A 20,592-nucleotide genomic window follows, 5' to 3' on the forward strand; every position below is an offset into this window, starting at 1 on the left:
AACATACACATTTTCAAGTATAGTTACACATTTTATCCAAATTTTGGCAAAAATAATTTGTCAAAAAGTTTTCTTGAAAATACAAAATAGAAAGATCGTCCAGAAATTCTGGCCGTTGTCGTTTCTATTTCCACCACCAGCAATGGCGGTGATGTTTTAGGAATATTCGCCACAAAGAATCAATAAATGATAATGCACAGTGTGTTGCTACAGTCAAAAGTAGACTCAACATTACAAGACCTCCCCATGTGCATCATTTCAATTTTCAAACAAATTATCCAGGCCACCTATGGAGTAAAACTCATAACTAACCCACGCGGGTGAGGTGCAAAACACATGAAATAAATACGTCTTCATAAGCACCCTCTCCGAGATGCAACCAATGGTTATAAACTTCAAAGAAAGAGGGCGTTTTGAGAATATTTGTAAAAGGTTGATTTTCCCCGACAGAAGTGAATGAACTGCCTACTTCAACTCAAAGGGTGATTGGGTACACCCGCCATGGAGATCATGACAGCCACACACCAATTTAGGCATGAAAATGTAGACAAACTCAAATACCTGAAACAGGGGAAGAAAACCTGAAAATTATAGACCCCCCTTCAGAGAGTGTTTATTTTTGAATGAATCTGGTTAAATCCAGCAACTTTTGGTTTTCAAATTGTTCACCAAAAAACCTGAAATCAGGCAAAAACCTGAATATTTACATGCCATTCTGGATGTCAAACTGACCCCACTTTGTTGTGAGTGCACTTGAAAGTGTGGAGACTCGTTACCCTCGCGTGACATACTTATGCCTGACAGGAAGACGACTCCAGTCCACACCATTCTGGATGTCAAACTGACCACACTTTGTTGTGATGGCACTAAGAAGTGTGGAGACTCGATACCCTCGCGTGACATACTTATGCCTGACAGGAAGACAACTGCAGTTTTAAAAACATTCTCAAAACAACCAACAACCTGAAGGAGAGAGACTTCCTCAAAGAAAAAACCAACACATATTCTTATAACCATTTCATGTACGAACATGTAGTTCGCACATTGTTGTTCAGAGGGCGCCATCAGTGTATACATTCATAAGTGCCACACATCACGCTGAATAATCTATCGGTGATTTGATCGCTCAGTTATCGCTAAATCCACAAAATCGACTAATTGACCGACAGAGACACAACTTACAGAGACCATGCCTGGAGTCGGAACTATATATCTAAAAGCTCAAGCAACACACTATCAATATACATACATGAGGAGGACGAATACTATACAGAATTGCTCGAGCCTGAATACTCCCTCATAACAACACGAGGTTATGAATCCTGGAGGAAATATCGAGTCACTGGAGTGGGTGCAACCAGAAAAATAAACCAAATAAAGGATCCGTTTAAAAAAGTTCTAATCAAGGAGATGCTGTGTCTTATTTAAGTACCAGTAGAGCCACCTGTTCAACAGAACATGAACTAGACCTGTTTGTGCATTCTCGTGATGATAAGTACCATTGCCAGAGCTGCCAAATGGCTTCATCGGGCCAGAGCTTAACCTGCATTAGGCGACCATGGACGGGGTGTTTAAGAGAAGCATTGGAGGGTTAAGTGTCTCACTCAAGGACACAAAGATGACACAGCGGTGATTCTTACAAGAGTCACAACTATTCACATCTGTGTTTCATATTGTTAATCTCCTCACCTACCGAGCATATGGAATACAGCAGTGGGGCGGATATCAACAACATAAAGATCAGATATTAGTCGCGTGTTGGATTATGAATCTGTCGTTATCTCAACACACTGTTGAGGCAGGGCTATATATTGCCATTACTACTCTACCTGACCTAATACAAGACCTCACATCACATTACTACTCTACCTGACCTAATACAAGACCTCACATCACATTACTACTCTACCTGACCTAATACAAGACCTCACATCACATTACTACTCTACCTGACCTAATACAAGACCTCACATCATCTTTTCATGCAATAAAACAACAGTCATCTGTTAAACCCGTATTATTGACATTGATAGGCAAATAACTTAAGTAAGATTGATTGACAGATTTCAGCGCCTGGTCGGTCAATCAGTGAGAGCAGTGATGTGAGTGGTCAGTCCCAACGCTGCTCTTGTTAATATATTTGTCTCCAACGCTGATTGAGCTTTTCGGCCCTGGCATTTGCTGGCGACAACCAACAGAGCTTTTCTGTTTTACCGGTCAAAATTCAATCAAACATTTTGTTTCACTGAGTTTCTGGAATATTGCTCAAGATTATAAAGAAGTCATTCCAAATGGAAATAAACATTGGACACAGTTTATGCCAGATACCAGTATTTTTCCCATCATGCACTGGGAACAAGTACAACACAAACATATATATACACATGACACGAGAAGGGTTAATCGCCACAGAAAGAAGCAGTTATCCAAAACAAATTCAAATCTTGTTTAATTAAACCTAAGCAGCACATAGAACTAATTAAAAGTCACTAATATAAGTACCAAGTGCGAGTTTGATCTGCATAGCAATGAAGATGGCTGGTTGCTATGGTTACCAGATAAATGACCTTGGTAACCATGGAAATCTAATTTAGTCCCCAATAATTGAACATTCTAAGCCCATAGCAACCAGGCATAAGAAACAAATGTTCACATGTAATCTCACTTGAAAGTACAGCACCCAAACATATGATAAACAAATGATCGTCATAGAAACAACCTTAATGACATTGTGAAACGGACATGTTCACTTGGCATGAAAAGTATCAGGTAATTGTGCGTCTGTCTACTTGAAGCTCCATCGTGCTCAAATCTCACCCTATTTCATAAATCATCATTGTTCCCGCGTTTAAGATTTTCAAATAATCTCGTTTTCTTGTTCTTTTTCACAAAGAGTTGTGTTTGCCCCCAGACTAGAAAGCTAGCTACTGGTCAGAATCTACGAGACTCACAGATACCCTGAGGTTGAGTTCCCCATGGGTTCAGATGCCTAGCGGTTCATTTGCCGGGAGATTTAGACGCCCAGAAGTTGAGTACCGTGGATGTTGTAACATGTGAAAGGTACATCAGTTCCATGGTGTAGACCATGTTGTAAACAGAGTTGTGCTCCAAGACTGATTGTGTAAACAGAACGGTATCTAAAACATGAAATAAGTACAGAATTACCAGCACATTAAGATACATAATGGCCATTTTATTAAGAATTGTAAGATTTGGACTTCAATGCCACCACGAAAATAAAAATCTATTTTTTATATTTTTTGTCTGACGAGTTCATTTGAAAAGCCTTCATTTCCCAGGAACCAACAACCATGTCTCACTCTTTCGAGTTGACTCGGTCCTGAAGTATACACGTACCTTAAGTTTAATGATTACAGACTAGTGATTTCTTGCGGAGACGTGCAATAAAATGCACTGCACAGATCACAAGAGATTGTTGTTGCCGTTACCCAAAGTGCAACACAGCCAAGCCTATTCATATCAACAGTGCCCTGGTATAGCAATGGTGCTTGCTACCAGGGTGAGACTAGTCATCATGGAAAGTCTTATGACCAAATTATTGAACACAAATCCTAAGTTAATCTTGTAAAGGTAGATTCATCACATTTTGAATTCATATTCAATTTGACCAATAATGAAGTGACTATATTGACTAAGTATTGAAGGTTGTGTTCCCTGAAGGCCACTTGTCTGAGGGCCTACTTGCCATGGATCCCAACTCATCAAGCCGCACGAACCTGCCCACTCTATATTGACTAAGTATTGAAGGTTGTGTTCCTGGAAGGCCACTTGTCTGAGGGCCTACTTGCCATGGATCCCAACTCATCAAGCCGCACGAACCTGCCCACTCCATATAATGTGCATATCCATAGCTTTCTCAGTGTAGTTGAGATCAGTAAAACGTTTATATATAAACATAATGACCAGCAAGTTGGGATGCCAACCTTATACCCAGCAAGTTGGGATACCAACCTTATTCCCTGCGAGTTGGGATGCCAACCTTATACCAGCAAGTTGCGATGCCAACCTTATACCCAGCAAGTTGGGATGCCAACCTGATTCCCTGCAAGTTGGCATGCAACTTATTCGACTAAGAAGTGAACTAATGAACAGTAGAAATGACTATAAATACATTACAAGTTGACATACATAAATATTACATGTTTGCTCAGAGATGTGATCAGCAAGAGTACCTTGTCACCCCCATTTCCCAATATAGACTCTTCCAGATAGAGCTTCAGGAGAGACCATTCGAGAAACTAAGGGTGTGAAGATTCAAAGCACTGAATCAAAACCTGATAATATACCAGATGGTTTAATCTGCCACGACACATCACCTTCCTCTGGTGAGGAATGGACATTCTAGGTGGCGCTGGGAGCAGGACAACGTTTTCAAGGCAATGCCGTAGCTCTGTGCTCAGCCTACCATCAGTGACAATACTGCCACGTCATTTATAGCCCGACGCACCGATCAGCAATGACGTCATCATTCAATTATATATATACACTGGACGTCATCACTTGCCGTAAAAATCCACTGCCCACGGCCCACTCTAGAGGACTGTGTGTGTCCAGTTCATCAATTAAACTTATCGGCTGAAATATTATATAGAACTTAGCCTAAAGGTGGCAAGTCTCCTCAACAATTGGGATTATTCTCCTTCAATTTTCGATACCCTACCACACAGATTTCAAGTAAACGTTGACAATCTGTGTCCAACTGTGGTTCAACCTAATTACCCATAGCAACAGTGACCACAACCATAGCAAAGGTTCTCAATACCATAGCAATAGTGATTGTTACCATAGCAACACTAGTCACCATGGTAACCTGTGAAGCAGCCAGATAAGTATTTGTAATACTGATTATTTTATGGACATAGGTGTTGGTTGCCATGGAAATATGCTAATGCCCAATCACCAAGACAACAAAAATCTCTATAGCTTTTTCCACAGCAACGAATGTAAGTAATATCAATTGATCGTTATAATATTTCTGTAATATTCATCAGCAAGACCACCTTGATAGGGTGTCAGGGTCTTACAGAAGAACGATCCAATGATTCCAAAAAGATTTAGTTTTCTCTGGGTAAACATAGGAACTTTTCACTGAACAGTAAATTGAATTCTTGGAAATCAACAAGATTTTGTTCACTGGCAACATAGAAACTCAACTGGTTGCCTAGCAACTAGAAACATTGCTTAGCAACCACATTACTGACTGTAACGACAGGTTGTTTTCAGGACAATACATGGAACTGCTTCTCATTAATATGTAAATAATTTGACTTAGTGCTGGCCTATCAGAGCGCTGATTTAGTGATGATGTCATCAGGTTTCTAACCATGCACGTGGTTCTCCATTGTTTTTGTTGATTTTCTGTGCTTGATGATGTTGTTGCTGTTGGTGTGTTGGTTATTTTCAACTCTGAAATAGAAAACAGAGGATTTCAAATGAATTCAAATTCACGAAGAAAATACAACTCCCACCTTCTTCTTCTTCTTCTTCTTCAGCGTTCGCTCTGCACTTGGCCCTATTGCGTGGTGGCCAGCAGCACCACTAGGCCATGAGGCTCCCTGACAACGCCCACCAAAATAAGGTGGTGTGCAATACTCTCAGCAGACGCACCACTCGCCTGAACTAAAGTTTGCCAGGACAAAGCAGTTTTATCGACTCACAAATAACAAACCCAACCTCCCCAAAAATATGACTTACTTTTTATGATTATTCATCACATGATTATTCTCGCCGACGTGGTTGGTCACATGACCACCTGCGAAGCCATTCATTGGCTTATGTTGGACGCGCTTACACTTCTCATCAACTTCATTCTCACGAATGTCATCGACTTCCTTCATCTGCCCGGTGGCAATCTTATACAGGAAATTAACAATAAACTGAAATGTGGAGAAAAACAATTTTGAGAAGAAATTTGATTCACTTCCCCTTTTTCTGCCTTTTCTCCCTATGTGGCAAGCCCTACCTTTGACAGAGAAGGTAGTCATCTACACCTTCCTTTGACAAGTCCTTTTTTCTCAAGCATTCGTCCTGAAGGAATCATTCTCCAGACAGTATCATCGGACGGTCATTAAATTATAAATACATGATGCACACATCACTTCCTAACGATATCACTGGTCACTGACAGCTTCTCAAGCATTCGGCCTGAAGGAATCATTCTCCCGACAGTATCATCGGACGGTCATTAAATTATAAATACATGATGCACACATCACTTCCTAACGATATCACTGGTCACCCACAGCTTCTCATATGAGATTGAACTCACCATGAACCAGTATATATTCAATATCTGTAGAATCCACAACATGACGTTGAAGAAAAACCAGAAGACGGGAAGTGAAGGGGCGTAGGTCATGGCACCGTGGCCGGCTGAGTGGAGCACCTTTAGTGGGAACCAGTAGAGTCGGAATATGAACCTGGAAAGAGGAATCACCATGAAGACGACGATTTGATGAAACAGCCAAAGAAGTGACGCCATTTTGACATTTTGGGCTCAAAGTAAAACATGAAAGTGAAAGCACATTCAGATTCGCTGAAATTGTGTAATTTAAAAACCGATTTCTTACCAAGTGGAAGCGAAGAAGATGAACCCGATAGTTGACAGGATGTCGTGGAATGCATAGAATCTGCCGCCGCGATCTTTCAGATAGACGTTACACTTTGTAAACTCGAGGCAAATATCGGTGACATCGTGGACAAACAGGACAAGGGCTCCAACCTTATGATATCTGAAATGACAAACAGGAATTCAACACGATGGGAAAATGAAAAGAAGATAATGTTCTTACATGAAACGCTTCATGATTGTAGAATCTTCTCCAAGTCCTCTATTCCTAGGCCTAATTCAGCATTTATTCAGTACAATCCAAGAAGCACAGAAACTACAGTTGGAGGTCAAGGGGTTGGATGTGAACATTTTCACACTTTCGTGCATTTTGCAAAGATTTCTAAAAAAAAATTCAGCATTTTTATTTTGGTGAATTACATTTACAAAATTTCTTCTGGATTTTCTTACACACAATATTCTTTGTTGTATTTCAAGGTTATTTGTGAAAACAAACAAAACCAATTTCAAAATTAGCAAAATTCACCAGTGTTGTTTATAGATTATAGATAATTATTGGATTAACTGATTAGGAACTGTTTATACCTCTTTATTTATTGATTGATTGATTGATTATCCAGAAGTTCATCCAGGGCTCAAGCTTTTTCAATGGACATATTTCAACTTGTAAATCCCAAAGGTAGATCTGACATATCACAGCCAGACATGAATCCTTATCTCAGACAGAATTGTGTTATCACCCATACATGAATGAGGGGGTCCGAATCAGGGACCACATCATGCTTGGAGACCTTTATTGCCTCCCTGTCTGATCCAGATTTCAAGATCCAACTCATTGTGAATAGACCCAATGTACAGCACCAGTGAACTACTTCCAGAATACACAGCCCATGCCAAGATCTGAGTGTCTTCACAGCACCCATGGACTGTGACTGTTCTCTTGTCACAGGCCATTCTCTGTGCATGCCTCAGGCTTTTGAATTGTGAACACGATGAACAGACCCCCCTCTTAAAATTGGCATCAAACTTTGTTTTGAAAGACTTCTCATTGATTTTGGGTTTCAGGTTCGAGCCAACATGGAGGGGGGTCAAACCATAGAGGGATCAGCCTGTGTGGAACCCTTCCAAATGTGATCACATGACTCTTTGAAAGGCTTAGCACATGTCAGCAGTTAATACTCAACAGGAACAATAGGAATTGACCCTGTATAAGACTTATTCATTTATTATTGATAAAGGGCATAATTGGCTATAACATACTCTACACAAACACTGCACACAGCACTCTTATGCTAATAGTGATACTTTGACTGGCATCCATCTTTTGTTTGATTTGTGAAGTGATTCTACAGAGGCATGTTAGTATAACCTCATTCCTAGGGTAGGATAAGTGTATACATGAGGCATGTATGTGAACATGAGATAGTCCCCTTGGGGACGCTAACTTCACAAACTGAAGGCCACACTCATTCCAGACATCCGATGCTGGCCACTGCATGGATGGTTCGTACAGGTGTATGGGTGCGAGGTTAGCTATGCATGGGTGCGAGGTTAGCTAATACCTACCTAACAGCATAAGAAAATCCTATAAGAGAAAGCGTCAGAAAGTGATGAAACATCATAACGATGGAGTCTTTCCGCCATTGGTCCATGAACAAAGTGGCATATATTGAATGGATGTAGAAGCTACACTGGATCATGTACATCAAGTAGATGTCAAAAGGCATCACCAAAGATGGCACCCAATCTGAAAGAGAGACGAGAGAAATCAACTCTAAGACTGCCGTGTGTGTTGATATACGTTTTGAACAGTAATCTGCTGACTGCGAGGGACGCAGGTCGTCATTCAGTTTGACGCACTAGAACAATGGGAATAAGGCCTAGGTGCGAGCAGGCTTTGTTTAAAGACAATAGACCGTGTATTGGGCTAGGTCTGAATTCTTGTCACTGCTAGGTGAGGGGTAAAATAACATGAGGAAGGTGTGTGTGGTCATGGCCTCATGTGTTTTTGCTATTAGTTGTCTGGTTGATATTGTCAATAAGTTGTCTGACATCATTTCAAAGGGGGTGGGGTCGGGAAATGAAGCGCTAGAGAGAGACTATTGGGCACCTTACTGATAAGATTATTTTTGAAACTTGGCAAAAGAGCCTTGATTCAAGTGGTCAAAGGGAAGTCACCACTTCTGGTTCTGATGGTGAAAGAGTTAATACGAGAATTCCAATAAGAACTGACGAATGTGCGGCCATCTCAGGGATCACTAATCTCATATCACATTCATAATATAAAGTGGATTATGCGAATAAAGATTAGATTGACAATGTGTCCACTTTCATTCTGTCGCTCGCTTGGGGACATAACCTGAACATGTTCCGACCACAAGAAACGAAGGCTGTATAATACCCTAGAGTACTGACATCGTCTCGGGCCACAGATTTTCTGCTTTTCAATCAAACACTTTTTTTTGTTTTGATATTTGAGCAGCGTATTTCCTTCTTGAGTGTCACCTTTGTATGTGACGATCTAAAAAGAAAAGGAAATCTTCCAACGTGAAACTCAACCCACCTTGCCATACCAACAACGGCTGCTGAAAGAATCTCCTATCCGTGAAGAATAAAATATATATACTGTAACTCCAGGTAAACATATAGAACATCCATTTCCACGCTGATTCTGGAAACTTTTTCTGGTTTAGGGGTGTGAGATTGAAGAATAGTCCAATTGGCTGCAATGACAAGAGTGGAGAGTTGGTGAATGGGTGGAGACTGCCACTGGAAGCGGCCATCTTGGTTTGGTGCCAGGAAACTTCGGCCATCTTTTTTTGCAGGCAGCCATCTTGGATCAGTAGAAAAAGCAATCCTGAAAATCGGATTTCTTGACAATGAACAAAGATTTAAAACATTGCTTGAAACGAGAGAAATAGTGTCATTTTTTAGAGACTGCTTGTCCTGTTCATTTTCATTTTATTTTTAAAGTTATTCTTTTGTTTAATTACACCTATGTTTATTTCAAACATGATGAATGATCCCAATATTATCAGGTCAAGATGAAAGCGTAGAACCACCTGGTGTTTAAGTGACAAACTAATTCCTTCCAAAACGAGTTTGTACAGCAACAAGTTAAATAGGACATGTTGTTTCATTTATCACTTGATAAGTTAAGCTCGACGTTTAACATTGAGTTTAACTTATCAAGTGATAATAATGACAACAATTAAATGTTCAGATAACCACACGATTTGTAATCTTCCCCCACACCAACTCAAGATAATTTTCTTGGCAGGCCGAGTGTTATGATGATATCAGAGGGCAAAGTGTAGGCCTTCATTCTAGGAATAGAACACCACTTAAATGACACATACACACAGAGGAACCTCCCTTAGCAGACACCTCTGTAAACAGGACAGCCTCTTTATTGAGGACAGTGATTTTTGTCCCAACAGGTCATTTCTATATGATCTGACCTCTGTAATAAGGAGACCTCTACTAAGGACAGCATCTGTCAGTCCCAAGGGGGGTCCTTAGTGATGATATTACACTACATGATTGAAAGATGAGTCATCTCGTTCTCACCAGATGCAATCCTTGTAGCCAGCAGTGTTTACTGAGGACAGCTGAATGTAAAGCAGTGTGATGTGCCTCCTCTCAAAGACAGTGCATCAAAACATGAAGATGTCCTATCACAGCTGTCAATGTACTTGGCTGACAGTTGACAGAGCCAGAGTTTGCCAAATTTTAAAGGGGAACTGACTTCTGTATACAGATTTTGTTACACTAAACTTCATTGTAAACACTTCTCTTTTAGGCCCTCAGGCTGTATTTCTGGCCAACCACCTATTAGTAATGCCTATTTAAACATAATATCAGCCCTAATTGAGCTGATTAAGCTATTGTCCTCAAGGTGTCACTCATGGTCAGCTGACTACCTCAGAGGGTGCACTTGGACAATTGAGTACACACAGAGTATAATATATTGTCCTCAAGGTGTCACTCATGGTCAGCTGACTACCTCAGAGGGTGCACTTGGACAATTGAGTACACACAGAGTATAATATATTGTCCTCAAGGTGTCACTCATGGTCAGCTGACTACCTCAGAGGGTGCACTTGGACAATTGAGTACACACAGAGTATAATATATTGTCCTCAAGGTGTCACTCATGGTCAGCTGACTACCTCAGAGGGTGCACTTGGACAATTGAGTACACACAGAGTATAATATATGTTGTGTTTTCTGAAAAAACCAACCTTAACTTGATCTGAAACAAAATACTGATTATTCACACAGAGCTTTTTGATGAGAACCAAAACTACCTGCCCCCAGCCTATTCTAGTGAAATACTGTGCATTCAGTTCAGTTACGTTAGTGTTTTAGAAAAGGTCAACTAAAGGCTAGCCATTTTGTTAAAGGGGGCTTACAGGCAGTTACTTATGTAGTCTTCCTGTGTCTGGCATACTCTGTCATGGGACAGGTTTGGGCTTGATTAGGTGATGATGATATCATCTAAACAAGTGTGTCACATTCAATGGCTTGTGAAATAGGAGCGACCCCTATTGGCAGCATCATTTCTTCAACATTTGTTTTCAAATTGTAGTAGTTTTTTGTTATCATCCCATAAATAAACAGCAAATTCTAACTCAAGTAGTGAACTATGAAAACCAACAAAAGCTATCTTAAAACAAACTCATTATTTTGTTAAGCTGCAAAAAGATCTTGTGAAGGAAACTTAACAGAAATTAGGTCGTTGGACATTCAAGGTCAAGTTTAGGAGAAGGTCATGTGGAAAGGTCAAAAGTCAAGGTCAATGCATGCGGTGTCAGTTATTTTCATAATCACCCAAGAGAATCAATTCCCAAACTTGCAGGGAATGGGACACACTTTGGGATGCTGCTTCTCAGCAAGATGGTAAGCTGATTCTCAGCAAGATGGTAAGCTGCTTCTCAGCAAGATGGTAAGCTGATTCTCAGCAAGACTGAAAGCTGCTTCTCAGCAATATGGTAAGCTGCTTCTTAGCAAGATGGTAAGCTGCTTCTCAGCAAGATGGTAAGCTGCTTCTCAGCAAGATGGTAAGCTGCTTCTCAGCAAGATGGTAAGCTGCTTCTCAGCAAGATGGTAAGCTGATTCTCAAGGGTGACTGAGAGGGCATGTGTAACCAATGCTGAGGTGCAAAAGAAAACACCTGCGAGAGACAGAGTGGGTTAGAATGTTAATGTAGGCAGGCACTGTACTAGCCACAAGTAACATCCCCTGTTCTGTAGAACACTACATCATACAAACTCCTTTAATGGGGCTACCGTTGTCTTTTATAGAGCTGATTAGGGACATAGAGGGCTACAGAAAAATATCCTTCAGACCCAATATTGCAATATTGTGCAAGACAAGGGATGTTACTGACAACCAGGACAGTAAAACAGATGGTTATATACAGTGTTATATCAACAACGGCTGCTCCATATGTCAATGCCAAACTCATGCCGTGACACAGTTTATGCCCCACTGCCCTAATGCCGGCATGCCTTGCACATGCAGTCAAGTGCACAAGAAGTTTGCACGAGATATTCTGAAATACATTGATTTCTTACTGTATGTTGATTAGGCCAAAGCATGATTGAGTCATTGCCACAGAGGAGCGAGCCCACGACTGCTGAAACATTGCTCATTTTGCCCTGAATCATTCTCGTACCATGGTTGTTCATCTCCCGTCGCAAACTTAGGAAATAACAAATGATCAAACTTTGACATTTGATCAGTTTACTTCGTTATTTCTCACTAAATTTCTTATTCGGGGCGGAACATCCAAGTGGCTAAACGGCAGCCCTCAACCAGGCATGAGACCACATGTGACCTCCTCTCAACCAGGCATGAGACCACATGTGAGCTCCTCTCAACCAGGCATGAGACCACATGTGACCTCCTCTCAACCAGGCATGAGACCACATGTGAGCTCCTCTCTGTACACTTGTGTTGTTCTCATGATCAGTCACGAGCTTCACATACTCGGACCGACCCTCGCCAGCCTGGAAAATACCCTTTGTTTGATGTCAGACCAACCAACATTTGTTTATCAACAGGAAAGCCTGTGTAAATCATAAATAAAAGACATTTTCTTCGCCTCTTTAAGCATACAAGAGACTAGGAAGTGTTTGCGACCCAATTGTTTCAGAAATTGTGATTTGGGAAGGAATCACAAACCTACAAGAAGCAACAATTTCAACTCAGATGCAAAACCATTAAATTTTAGTAGCAAACGCGAAATTTGCCCACTACAAATTGAAACGATGAAATTTGCCAACTTTGAGCAACGCAAACATTTCCAAGTTTACTGTATAGGCTTCTGCTTCTATTCCAGCAGGCACTGTAAGCTTACACCACAAACCCTGACGTTCGATTGATTTCAATGTAAGTTATTGTTTTGGTAATTGTAACAGACCAAGATGGCCAAGCGGAGGGAAACCCTAGAAGGTTCCTCCTCTACTCTAATCAAATGTAATGGTTGGTCGTGTTCATCAAACAAACACTATTTTCTGGATCGGTGGGGAATCGCCTGGGGATGACTTCCTCTCTGTCACACTCCTCACCTTATCATCTTTGTCATAGGTTTTTAACTGAAATACACAAAGGTTCAACTCTAAGAATGAGGGCAAGAAATTGACAAAAGCATTGAGAAATCATCATGCAAGCAAGACACCTTATGAAGTGGTGAAACGCGCCAAGCAAGTGTACAGTTTTTGTCAGGAAGACCTCACTGCGATCCTGATTGCATGTGACACAAGTCGCTGGTTAGCAGTCGTAGTCATGAATCGCGATCGCAGCGACCAGGAATCGGGATCTAACCCAGTGGAGACTAGGTTTTGCTGCAGACTATCTTCTGTCACACACAGAGGCCATTGTAATGACAGGTCGCAGAGACAAAAAGTGCTCGTTTGCTTGGCGCTATCGTCATGGGGGAAAGGGGAGACCAAGACCTAGTTTTCTCTTAAAGTTTGGTTTTCACCACAGAAATTTTGGTTGGGGCCTACCCTTTAAAACAGGGTCCACACCGAGCCTTGTAACAATCTGGCAGACATGCAGTGAAGATCAGGGTCGAGTGGCTCAATCTGTGTTAGAGAATGAAATGGCCAGGGCCATTGTGCTCACCTCATGTGGAGGAAAGATGGATAAAGAGCATGGTATTGTGTCATGTAGTGTTAGGTTTGATGTAGGTCCAAGCAATTACAATTTCCCCAAAATGGCCAATTTACAGTACATTCGACCTATGTGACCTTGAAAAGTAGGTCAAATCAAAGAAGACCCGGGTGACACATTGAATGGTTGTTAGAATTAGATGTACCTATGATATAAAATTGGTGCCAATCGGGCAAGTCATTACTAGAAATAATGGCATTTTGAAGAATTTAGGATTTGGCCCCCACCCTGGAGGCCAAACGGCAAATCAGATCGCACCAAACTTCGATACCTGCGATCACCTGACCAAGGGGTACATGTGTACTTAATTTGTGATCAATAGTCATTGCAGTTAAGAAACGTGCCATAGTTACGGCCTGACGGCGAATTTACGTCATTTGACCTGTGACCTTGACAAGAAGGTCAAATTAAAAACCTGTGTGACATATACTGTATGGTGGTTAGATGTACCCATGATATCAAATTGGTGGCAATCGGGCAAGAAGTTAAGGAATAATCACATTTTTAAGGTTTTTGGATTTTGCCACCTGGTGGTCAAGTGGTGAATCATATTGGACCAAACTTCGGTCCCTGAGATCACCTGACTAAGGGGTAAATGTGTACCAAATTTGGTATCAATAGTCATTGCAGTTTAGAAACGTGCCATCGTTACATCCTAATGGCCAATTTACACCATTTGACCTCTGTGACCTTGAAAAGGAGGTCAAATCAAAAACCCGGAGGATATATGATGCACCTTTGCTAGAAGTACCTACCATATTTTTTTCAAAATTCCCCGACTACTATTAAGGGAGATATTGCATATTTTCACTTTTAACGTTTGGCCCCCTGGTGGCCAAACCATGAAACGAATCAGACCGAAACTTGGTCTCCAAGGTGTCATTACATAAGGGTACATGTGTACCAAGTTTCAACTCAATAGCTCTAACAGTTACGAAACGTGCCCTGCTAACGGACGACGGACGACGACGACGACGACGACGACGACGACGACGACGACGACGACGACGACGACGACGACGACGGACGACGGACGCCACGGTATGGGATAAGCTCACCTCTGCTAAGAGGTGAGCTAAAAATGACAGCGTTTTCTCCCAAACACAGCATAAGCTCATCTCAGCGTTATCGCTAGCAGTTATCACAATCAATTACAATAGTGGTGTTACGACTAATGTCACTGCTACACCGATTGGGCAACCGGGACACAGCCACAGGGTCATTCATCAAGTGTTAGCCAATCTCCAAGAGGATGCTGGTGAGGGGCCTGGCATCATCAGGGGGTCGGATCCCGGGGTCGAGGAAACAAGAAAAGAGGGCGCAGCTGACACTTTCAAAACGTCTGGATCTCCTGAATTCATGTTGAATGAAATAATCTACTGTTGTGTCAGACATTTCATTTTTTGAATAGTGTTTAGATTATCTAACAAATTGGTTTGAAATAAAAACCGATGATCTATGACCATTACTGCGCTGCATGTATAATTCTCCCATCTAGTTGCCTATGTATCATGCCCCCCCCCCCCCCCCCCCGCGCAATGGTTCGTCAAGTGATGAGCCATCAATTACTTTGTGTATATTATATTAGCCAGCGTAGCATCTAAAGTGATAAAGTGTCGATTGTGACAAAACTGCCACAAATTCACCTCCACTTAAAACATTTTACCAGCACCACACAATTTTGATGAAAAAACTGATCTAAATAATAAATGGCGGTCATAATACAACACGTGATGGTGTGTTATGGCTATTGGTGTATTGGACAATGACAGATGTACCATGTGAACACAAAGGCAACATTTACTCCACTCCACTGCTGCCGGCTCCACTCATGCATGAACTAAGGCCATGGAAGGCTGATTTTATGGTTCTGGTCTAATTAAACTGGCTGAGGCCATTCACTTTCCTTGAGCAAGACAATAGGTTTGACTCAGACAGTAGTTCATTGACCAGAACACTGAAGAATTGGTAAACATTGACAACTTGGCATCAATGGGACTGACCAGTATCACTGAAGCCATTGGGACTGACCAGTATCACTGAAGCCATTGGGACTGACCAGTATCACTGAAGCCATTGGGACTGACCAGTATCATTGAAAACCCAAACTCATTTTTTTACAAAATACTAATTCAGATCCGAGTTCTAAACTTTCGAGTTTTCGATTCACCATTACGAGAGGGCCAGTCACAAAATCATAACATCAAGTTTCATTGTTCAATTGCAACAATTATCAAACTCCTCCATAATGAATGAATATTGATCCCATATGTTACAGCTTTGTCTTCGTTATGACTAGTAGTTATCACATGTGCTTTGATGCATACATTCTGACTGAAAGGATTAGACCATGGTATGAGCCAGTCCTTTCAGCGGCCAGTCAGTTGTCATCGATTGGCACCTGTCACCTCAGAGGTGATGGTAACTTCTGACAGACTATATCACAGCGCACAGCATTGTCAGAATATCACCTATTCCTGGCATAAAATACCTAATACTTTGAGTCATCACCACAGTCGGCAGAAGTCCAAATAAAAGTTCCAGATCTGGAACACAAGTACATAACCAAGGTATACTTATTCATGCCATGCAGAACAGGACAGGAAATGTGGACATTTTGTTTGAACATCTGCTGACCATATCACTGGTTCTTGAAAGCAGTGTTCTAAGTCATCAAATGAGTGTTCACCCACGGAACACTATCTGCATTGAGATCATAGTGGTTGTGCCGAGTTGATGAGCATTTTAATCCTAACATATTTCTTGTCTGGCTTCTTGATCAAACAGCTTTGTTTTGGCTTGGACTAGGATTGTTTTTGGAGGGGGATGCTGCAAATGATTTGTACATGAGTCCTCCCATTAGTACTTTTTAAAGTTACTACTCAACACCCCTTTGAAAATAAACCATTAATATCAGGTGGAGGCATGGGTAACCACTGAAGAGAAACTATAGGGTGTAAAACAATACAAGAGTACAACATGTACCAGGTCAGATATGGATATTGGCCCCCCCCCCCCCCCCAACTCATCTTTACTGAGACACCCTGTACATCAAATATCAGTCAAGTGTTGCCATTGTATTACAGTAGGTTATGAAATATGAGTGGCAGGTGACGATAAGCTGGGTCAGAATGCACCTTATGAAAGAGAGCATGGTCACCACCTGTGTTCTGTCCTTGGCCTGCAATAGTTTGGACAATCGATTGGTCAACTTTATGATTGGGCCCTTTTGTACTCATTTGTTTGAAACAGGCAACATTGGGCTCATGTGTTAAGTCTACAACATTGGGCTTATGTGTTAAGTCTACAACATTGGGCTCATGTGTTAAGTCTACAACATTGGGCTCATGTGTTAAGTCTACAACATTGGGCTTATGTGTTAAGTCTACAACATTGGGCTCATGTGTTAAGTCTACAACATTGGGCTCATGTGTTAAGTCTACAACATTGGGCTCCCCCTACTCCACAAGACGGCAACACCAGCAGCCCTCCATAGCAATGACTGCAAGAGTTGAGTGGTATGAAATCAAAATTTAAAACAATCTGCTCAAACTTGCTCAATACAAACAACGGATTCATTGACACAGACAGTCTCATATAATGCAAGCGTTAGCAAGACATCTAAATATTGACAGCAAACAATGCCGTAAGGCCCCCCCCACACCCCTAACTATTGCCACAGATCACTGGGAACGAGTCGTATGACCCCCCCCACACTCCAAACTATTGCCTCAGATCACTGGGAACGAGTCTGACTAATTGGGAAAACTTCTTTAAACTCGACAGTAAACATTGCCAGCATCTCCCCCCCCCCCTCTTAACTAACATTTCGAGTCCCTTCATTTGCTATGGACTGCAGACTGCCGCATCATGATAACATGCAGACAAGTGTCATGATTGTCACAACCACATCTCATTCATTGATCATGACATGATTCCTCACAGAACACGATACAAGTCAGCTATAACACTTATCGATGGGAACACGATTGGTAACCGCATAACCACATTAGGTTTCAATGCCATATTGGATGGCAATTAGTTATGTTATGTGATGTTCACATAACACGATACATGTAGCAGATGACTGAATCATCACCGGGCAAGAGATTCGGTTATGATTTGGTTTTTATGTATTCAGTAGACAAAGGTCGGGGATAAAGTGAACAAGGGGGCCAAGGGCCGGGCTCTCAGCTGAACATTAGAAATGCAACACCCTGAGCGTTGGTCTGGGTTGATAAACGTATGCTTCAGGCTGAAAACACAATACATGTCCTCGCCTTTTGACTGCAGTTTGGCCATGCCATAGTTCAATGGGCATGTGCACAAAATGACCAGGCCAAAACCAAATATCCTTTATCAATTGACCCATTTGAAGGATCTGTTTGAAGGATCTGTTGACCTCATAATTCACGGACACTTCCAAATTGGTTGAAATAACCACTAAATCAATACAAAACTGATTAAAGCTGACAAAAATGCACCCAAATCAACCAAGTAAAATTCAAGTGTGCAAATTTAGGCTGAAAAATAAGGAGGCATGGTGTAGTCAAACGGATGCTTAAATACACTTGGTAAGATAGAATTCTCTCACGCACCAACACCTGAGTTCTTGTGTTGATGTGCCCAGGTGTCCAATACATCCACAGCCACTCTCTTTGATAATTTCCCTAACATTTTTCCACAACCTTGTTCTACATTTGAACCCGGAAATAGATTCTTCTATTTCTCCCAGTAGCACAGATGACTCACCCTGAAGAGGTTTAATTGTTAGCCTTGAACCTGGCCATGAGCCATAGTTCACCATTCACTCGATCAAGCTTTGGCTCCAAAGATTTGCTGAAACTTTTGACCTGGTTTGAATGGCGTATAACCTGACCGGAACCATTTGAGGACAAGGCTATTTTAAGATATAATTTGCGTTAGATAAGTCAGCAATTTAAAAAAAGTCAAACATGTTACTGTGAGCTCAAATTCTGATGACGGTATTTCATTTATCTGAAGAGAGTATTTGGGGATCAGTCACCAATGAGTCAGTGTTTACCTTCAGATTTTTCCAACCAAACGTTAACATGAAAAAGGTTTGACAATTCTACACACAATTCATACACAAAACCATAAGATCATGCAGAAAATCCTTGACCCACCAAAACACAAGAATAGGAAGAAAACATTTCAGGTTTGTTAATATTGGATCCAATAATTCAATGGTTATGGCAATGCCTTCGGGTGCATTGAGCTTTTTACCACAAAGGCTGGGTCAAACTGGTGAGATGGTGTGGGCACTTAATGTAGCCATCCTCCCCCTTCCCTAAGGGTCAATCGCCGATGGTCAAAGAAACATGTCAATAAAAGTACTTTGTTGTTGGAGTTTAAACTCTGGACTCACAATCACAATACGACACGGATATGCCAATTCATTATCAGTGTTATACATTATCTTTACATTGAATTCGACATTTGTCAACAATGTAGTCAGGTTATCAAAATCCCATTACACAGACCGAGAGGGTACACTCCAAATATGTCAACAACAGAAATCAAATATGTCAGTAAGTTTGCCAAGTTCATAAAAATAAAATGTCAGCAGGAGATAGCAGTTAGCGATCTGTTGGAACATCCAAGGGCAACTTGTATCGTCACCATGTCATAAAGATTACAACAAGCCAGCTGCAATGTCAGAACAATCTTGTTTGTCAAGATGTCCAAAACATTTGTGACCTGTTTAGGGCAAAAGTAGGCACTTTGGGTGGAAGGCCCATAGTGAGACATGGTGTGGGCTGATCGGTACTAAATCATCCAACGACGACCCTTTTATCAGAAAATCATGAATGAAGGTATCCTCTATGGTCTGCAAAATCTGTGGCTGGGAAAATATATGCCAAATGGCGAATGCATTTCGTGTCAGAAATAGATGTAAATGCAATTATTAAGGGTTGTCAATAGTGAATAGGTACCACCATTTTGGCTAGAATCTGAAATCCCAAATCAATTGGAACTCCTCAAAAACGAAGTGAAAGAACAGACTCCCCAGCCTTGCTGTTCTGTCACTTTGTTTTGAAGGAGTTCAAAATAGACGAATTCGAAGAAGTTTGTTTTGGCGGTGACCTGTCAAGCGTTTCACCTTGAACAAAGGATCGCCGTGTCTCTAGGCATTGTCCGAAGTCAGCTTAAGTTTTCTGACATGTTCTGAGTGTACGCACTTGATTTGTTTTGGCACCAATTCGTCTTCTTTGAATTCGTCTATTGATTTCGGATTTCAGGTTCCAGCCAAAATAGGCCGGGTAGGCTAGGCCGACCTATTGCAACCCTTAACAAAATTTGGCCTGAATCAGACACAACAGAAGAGGGTACAACTACACATCAAAACCAAAAGTCTAGTTAAAAACAGCCAAAATCTGGCCAAAAGTGATTAAGGGTCTACAATGTATACCCGTACTGTATTTCTACACACCTTGTACACGAACAATGTAAGGAGGTATCTCGCAATCGTCCAGAACACAGCCAGTCCGAAAACGACGGCGAAATCTCGGGTTGGAAAGTCGCCATATTTCTTCAAATCTCGGAAGAAATCGAAAGGGTATGAATAGTTTCCATTGGACTGATCTAGAAATTTCACAGTTGCCGAATAGGTGTCTAAAATACACTGTTTATAAGTGGGCATCGGGTACCACACCTCTTCTGGCCCAGCCATTTTGGTTTATGTCATTATCAAGTCGAGCGCAGCGCAGAATTCTCTCACTGTGAACATTTACACTACGGGTTTGCTGTGCAATTTTCCTGACCAATTACCTGCAGTGCGCGCGGTGCAATTTGTTTCG

The 20,592-nt window shown here is 41.4% G+C and overlaps 1 protein-coding gene across 3 annotated transcripts; it reads right to left on the reverse strand.

The window, feature by feature from the left end:
- Positions 1 to 46: 46 nt before the first annotated feature.
- LOC135498567 (ceramide synthase 1-like) lies at positions 47 to 20,455 on the reverse strand. 3 transcript variants are annotated; one of them, XR_010449102.1, is made up of 9 exons: positions 20,226 to 20,455; positions 13,165 to 13,191; positions 9,153 to 9,312; positions 8,156 to 8,336; positions 6,591 to 6,752; positions 6,290 to 6,440; positions 5,716 to 5,897; positions 1,950 to 5,427; positions 47 to 1,829 (listed from the first exon to the last, which is right to left on the reverse strand). XR_010449102.1 is itself a non-coding variant. In XM_064788864.1 (8 exons), the coding sequence occupies exons 1-8, from the start codon at positions 20,433 to 20,435 to the stop codon at positions 5,340 to 5,342; spliced, it is 1,161 nt and encodes a 386-aa protein (XP_064644934.1). In that variant the 5' UTR covers positions 20,436 to 20,455; the 3' UTR covers positions 47 to 5,339. The 3 variants fall into 3 exon arrangements, 2 of the variants coding, with proteins under 2 accessions (XP_064644934.1, XP_064644935.1); XM_064788864.1 differs by having other exon boundaries at positions 47 to 5,427; XM_064788865.1 differs by lacking the exon at positions 13,165 to 13,191 and having other exon boundaries at positions 47 to 5,427.
- Between the last annotated feature and the right edge of the window lie 137 nt (positions 20,456 to 20,592).

The sequence above is a fragment of the Lineus longissimus genome, chromosome 14, assembly GCF_910592395.1.
Source record: "Lineus longissimus chromosome 14, tnLinLong1.2, whole genome shotgun sequence".
Taxonomy (NCBI): domain Eukaryota; kingdom Metazoa; phylum Nemertea; class Pilidiophora; order Heteronemertea; family Lineidae; genus Lineus; species Lineus longissimus.

Coding starts and splice junctions, on each gene's coding strand:
- LOC135498567 (XM_064788864.1), bottom strand. CDS start 20,435: ATGCCCACTTATAAACAGTGTATTTTAGACACCTATTCGGCAACTGTG. Junction 13,192..20,225: donor TTACATTGTTCGTGTACAAG/GTGTGTAGAAAT, acceptor TGTGTATTTCAG/TTAAAAACCTATGACAAAGA. Junction 6,753..8,155: donor GGATTTTCTTATGCTGTTAG/GTAGGTATTAGC, acceptor TTGTCATTTCAG/ATATCATAAGGTTGGAGCCC.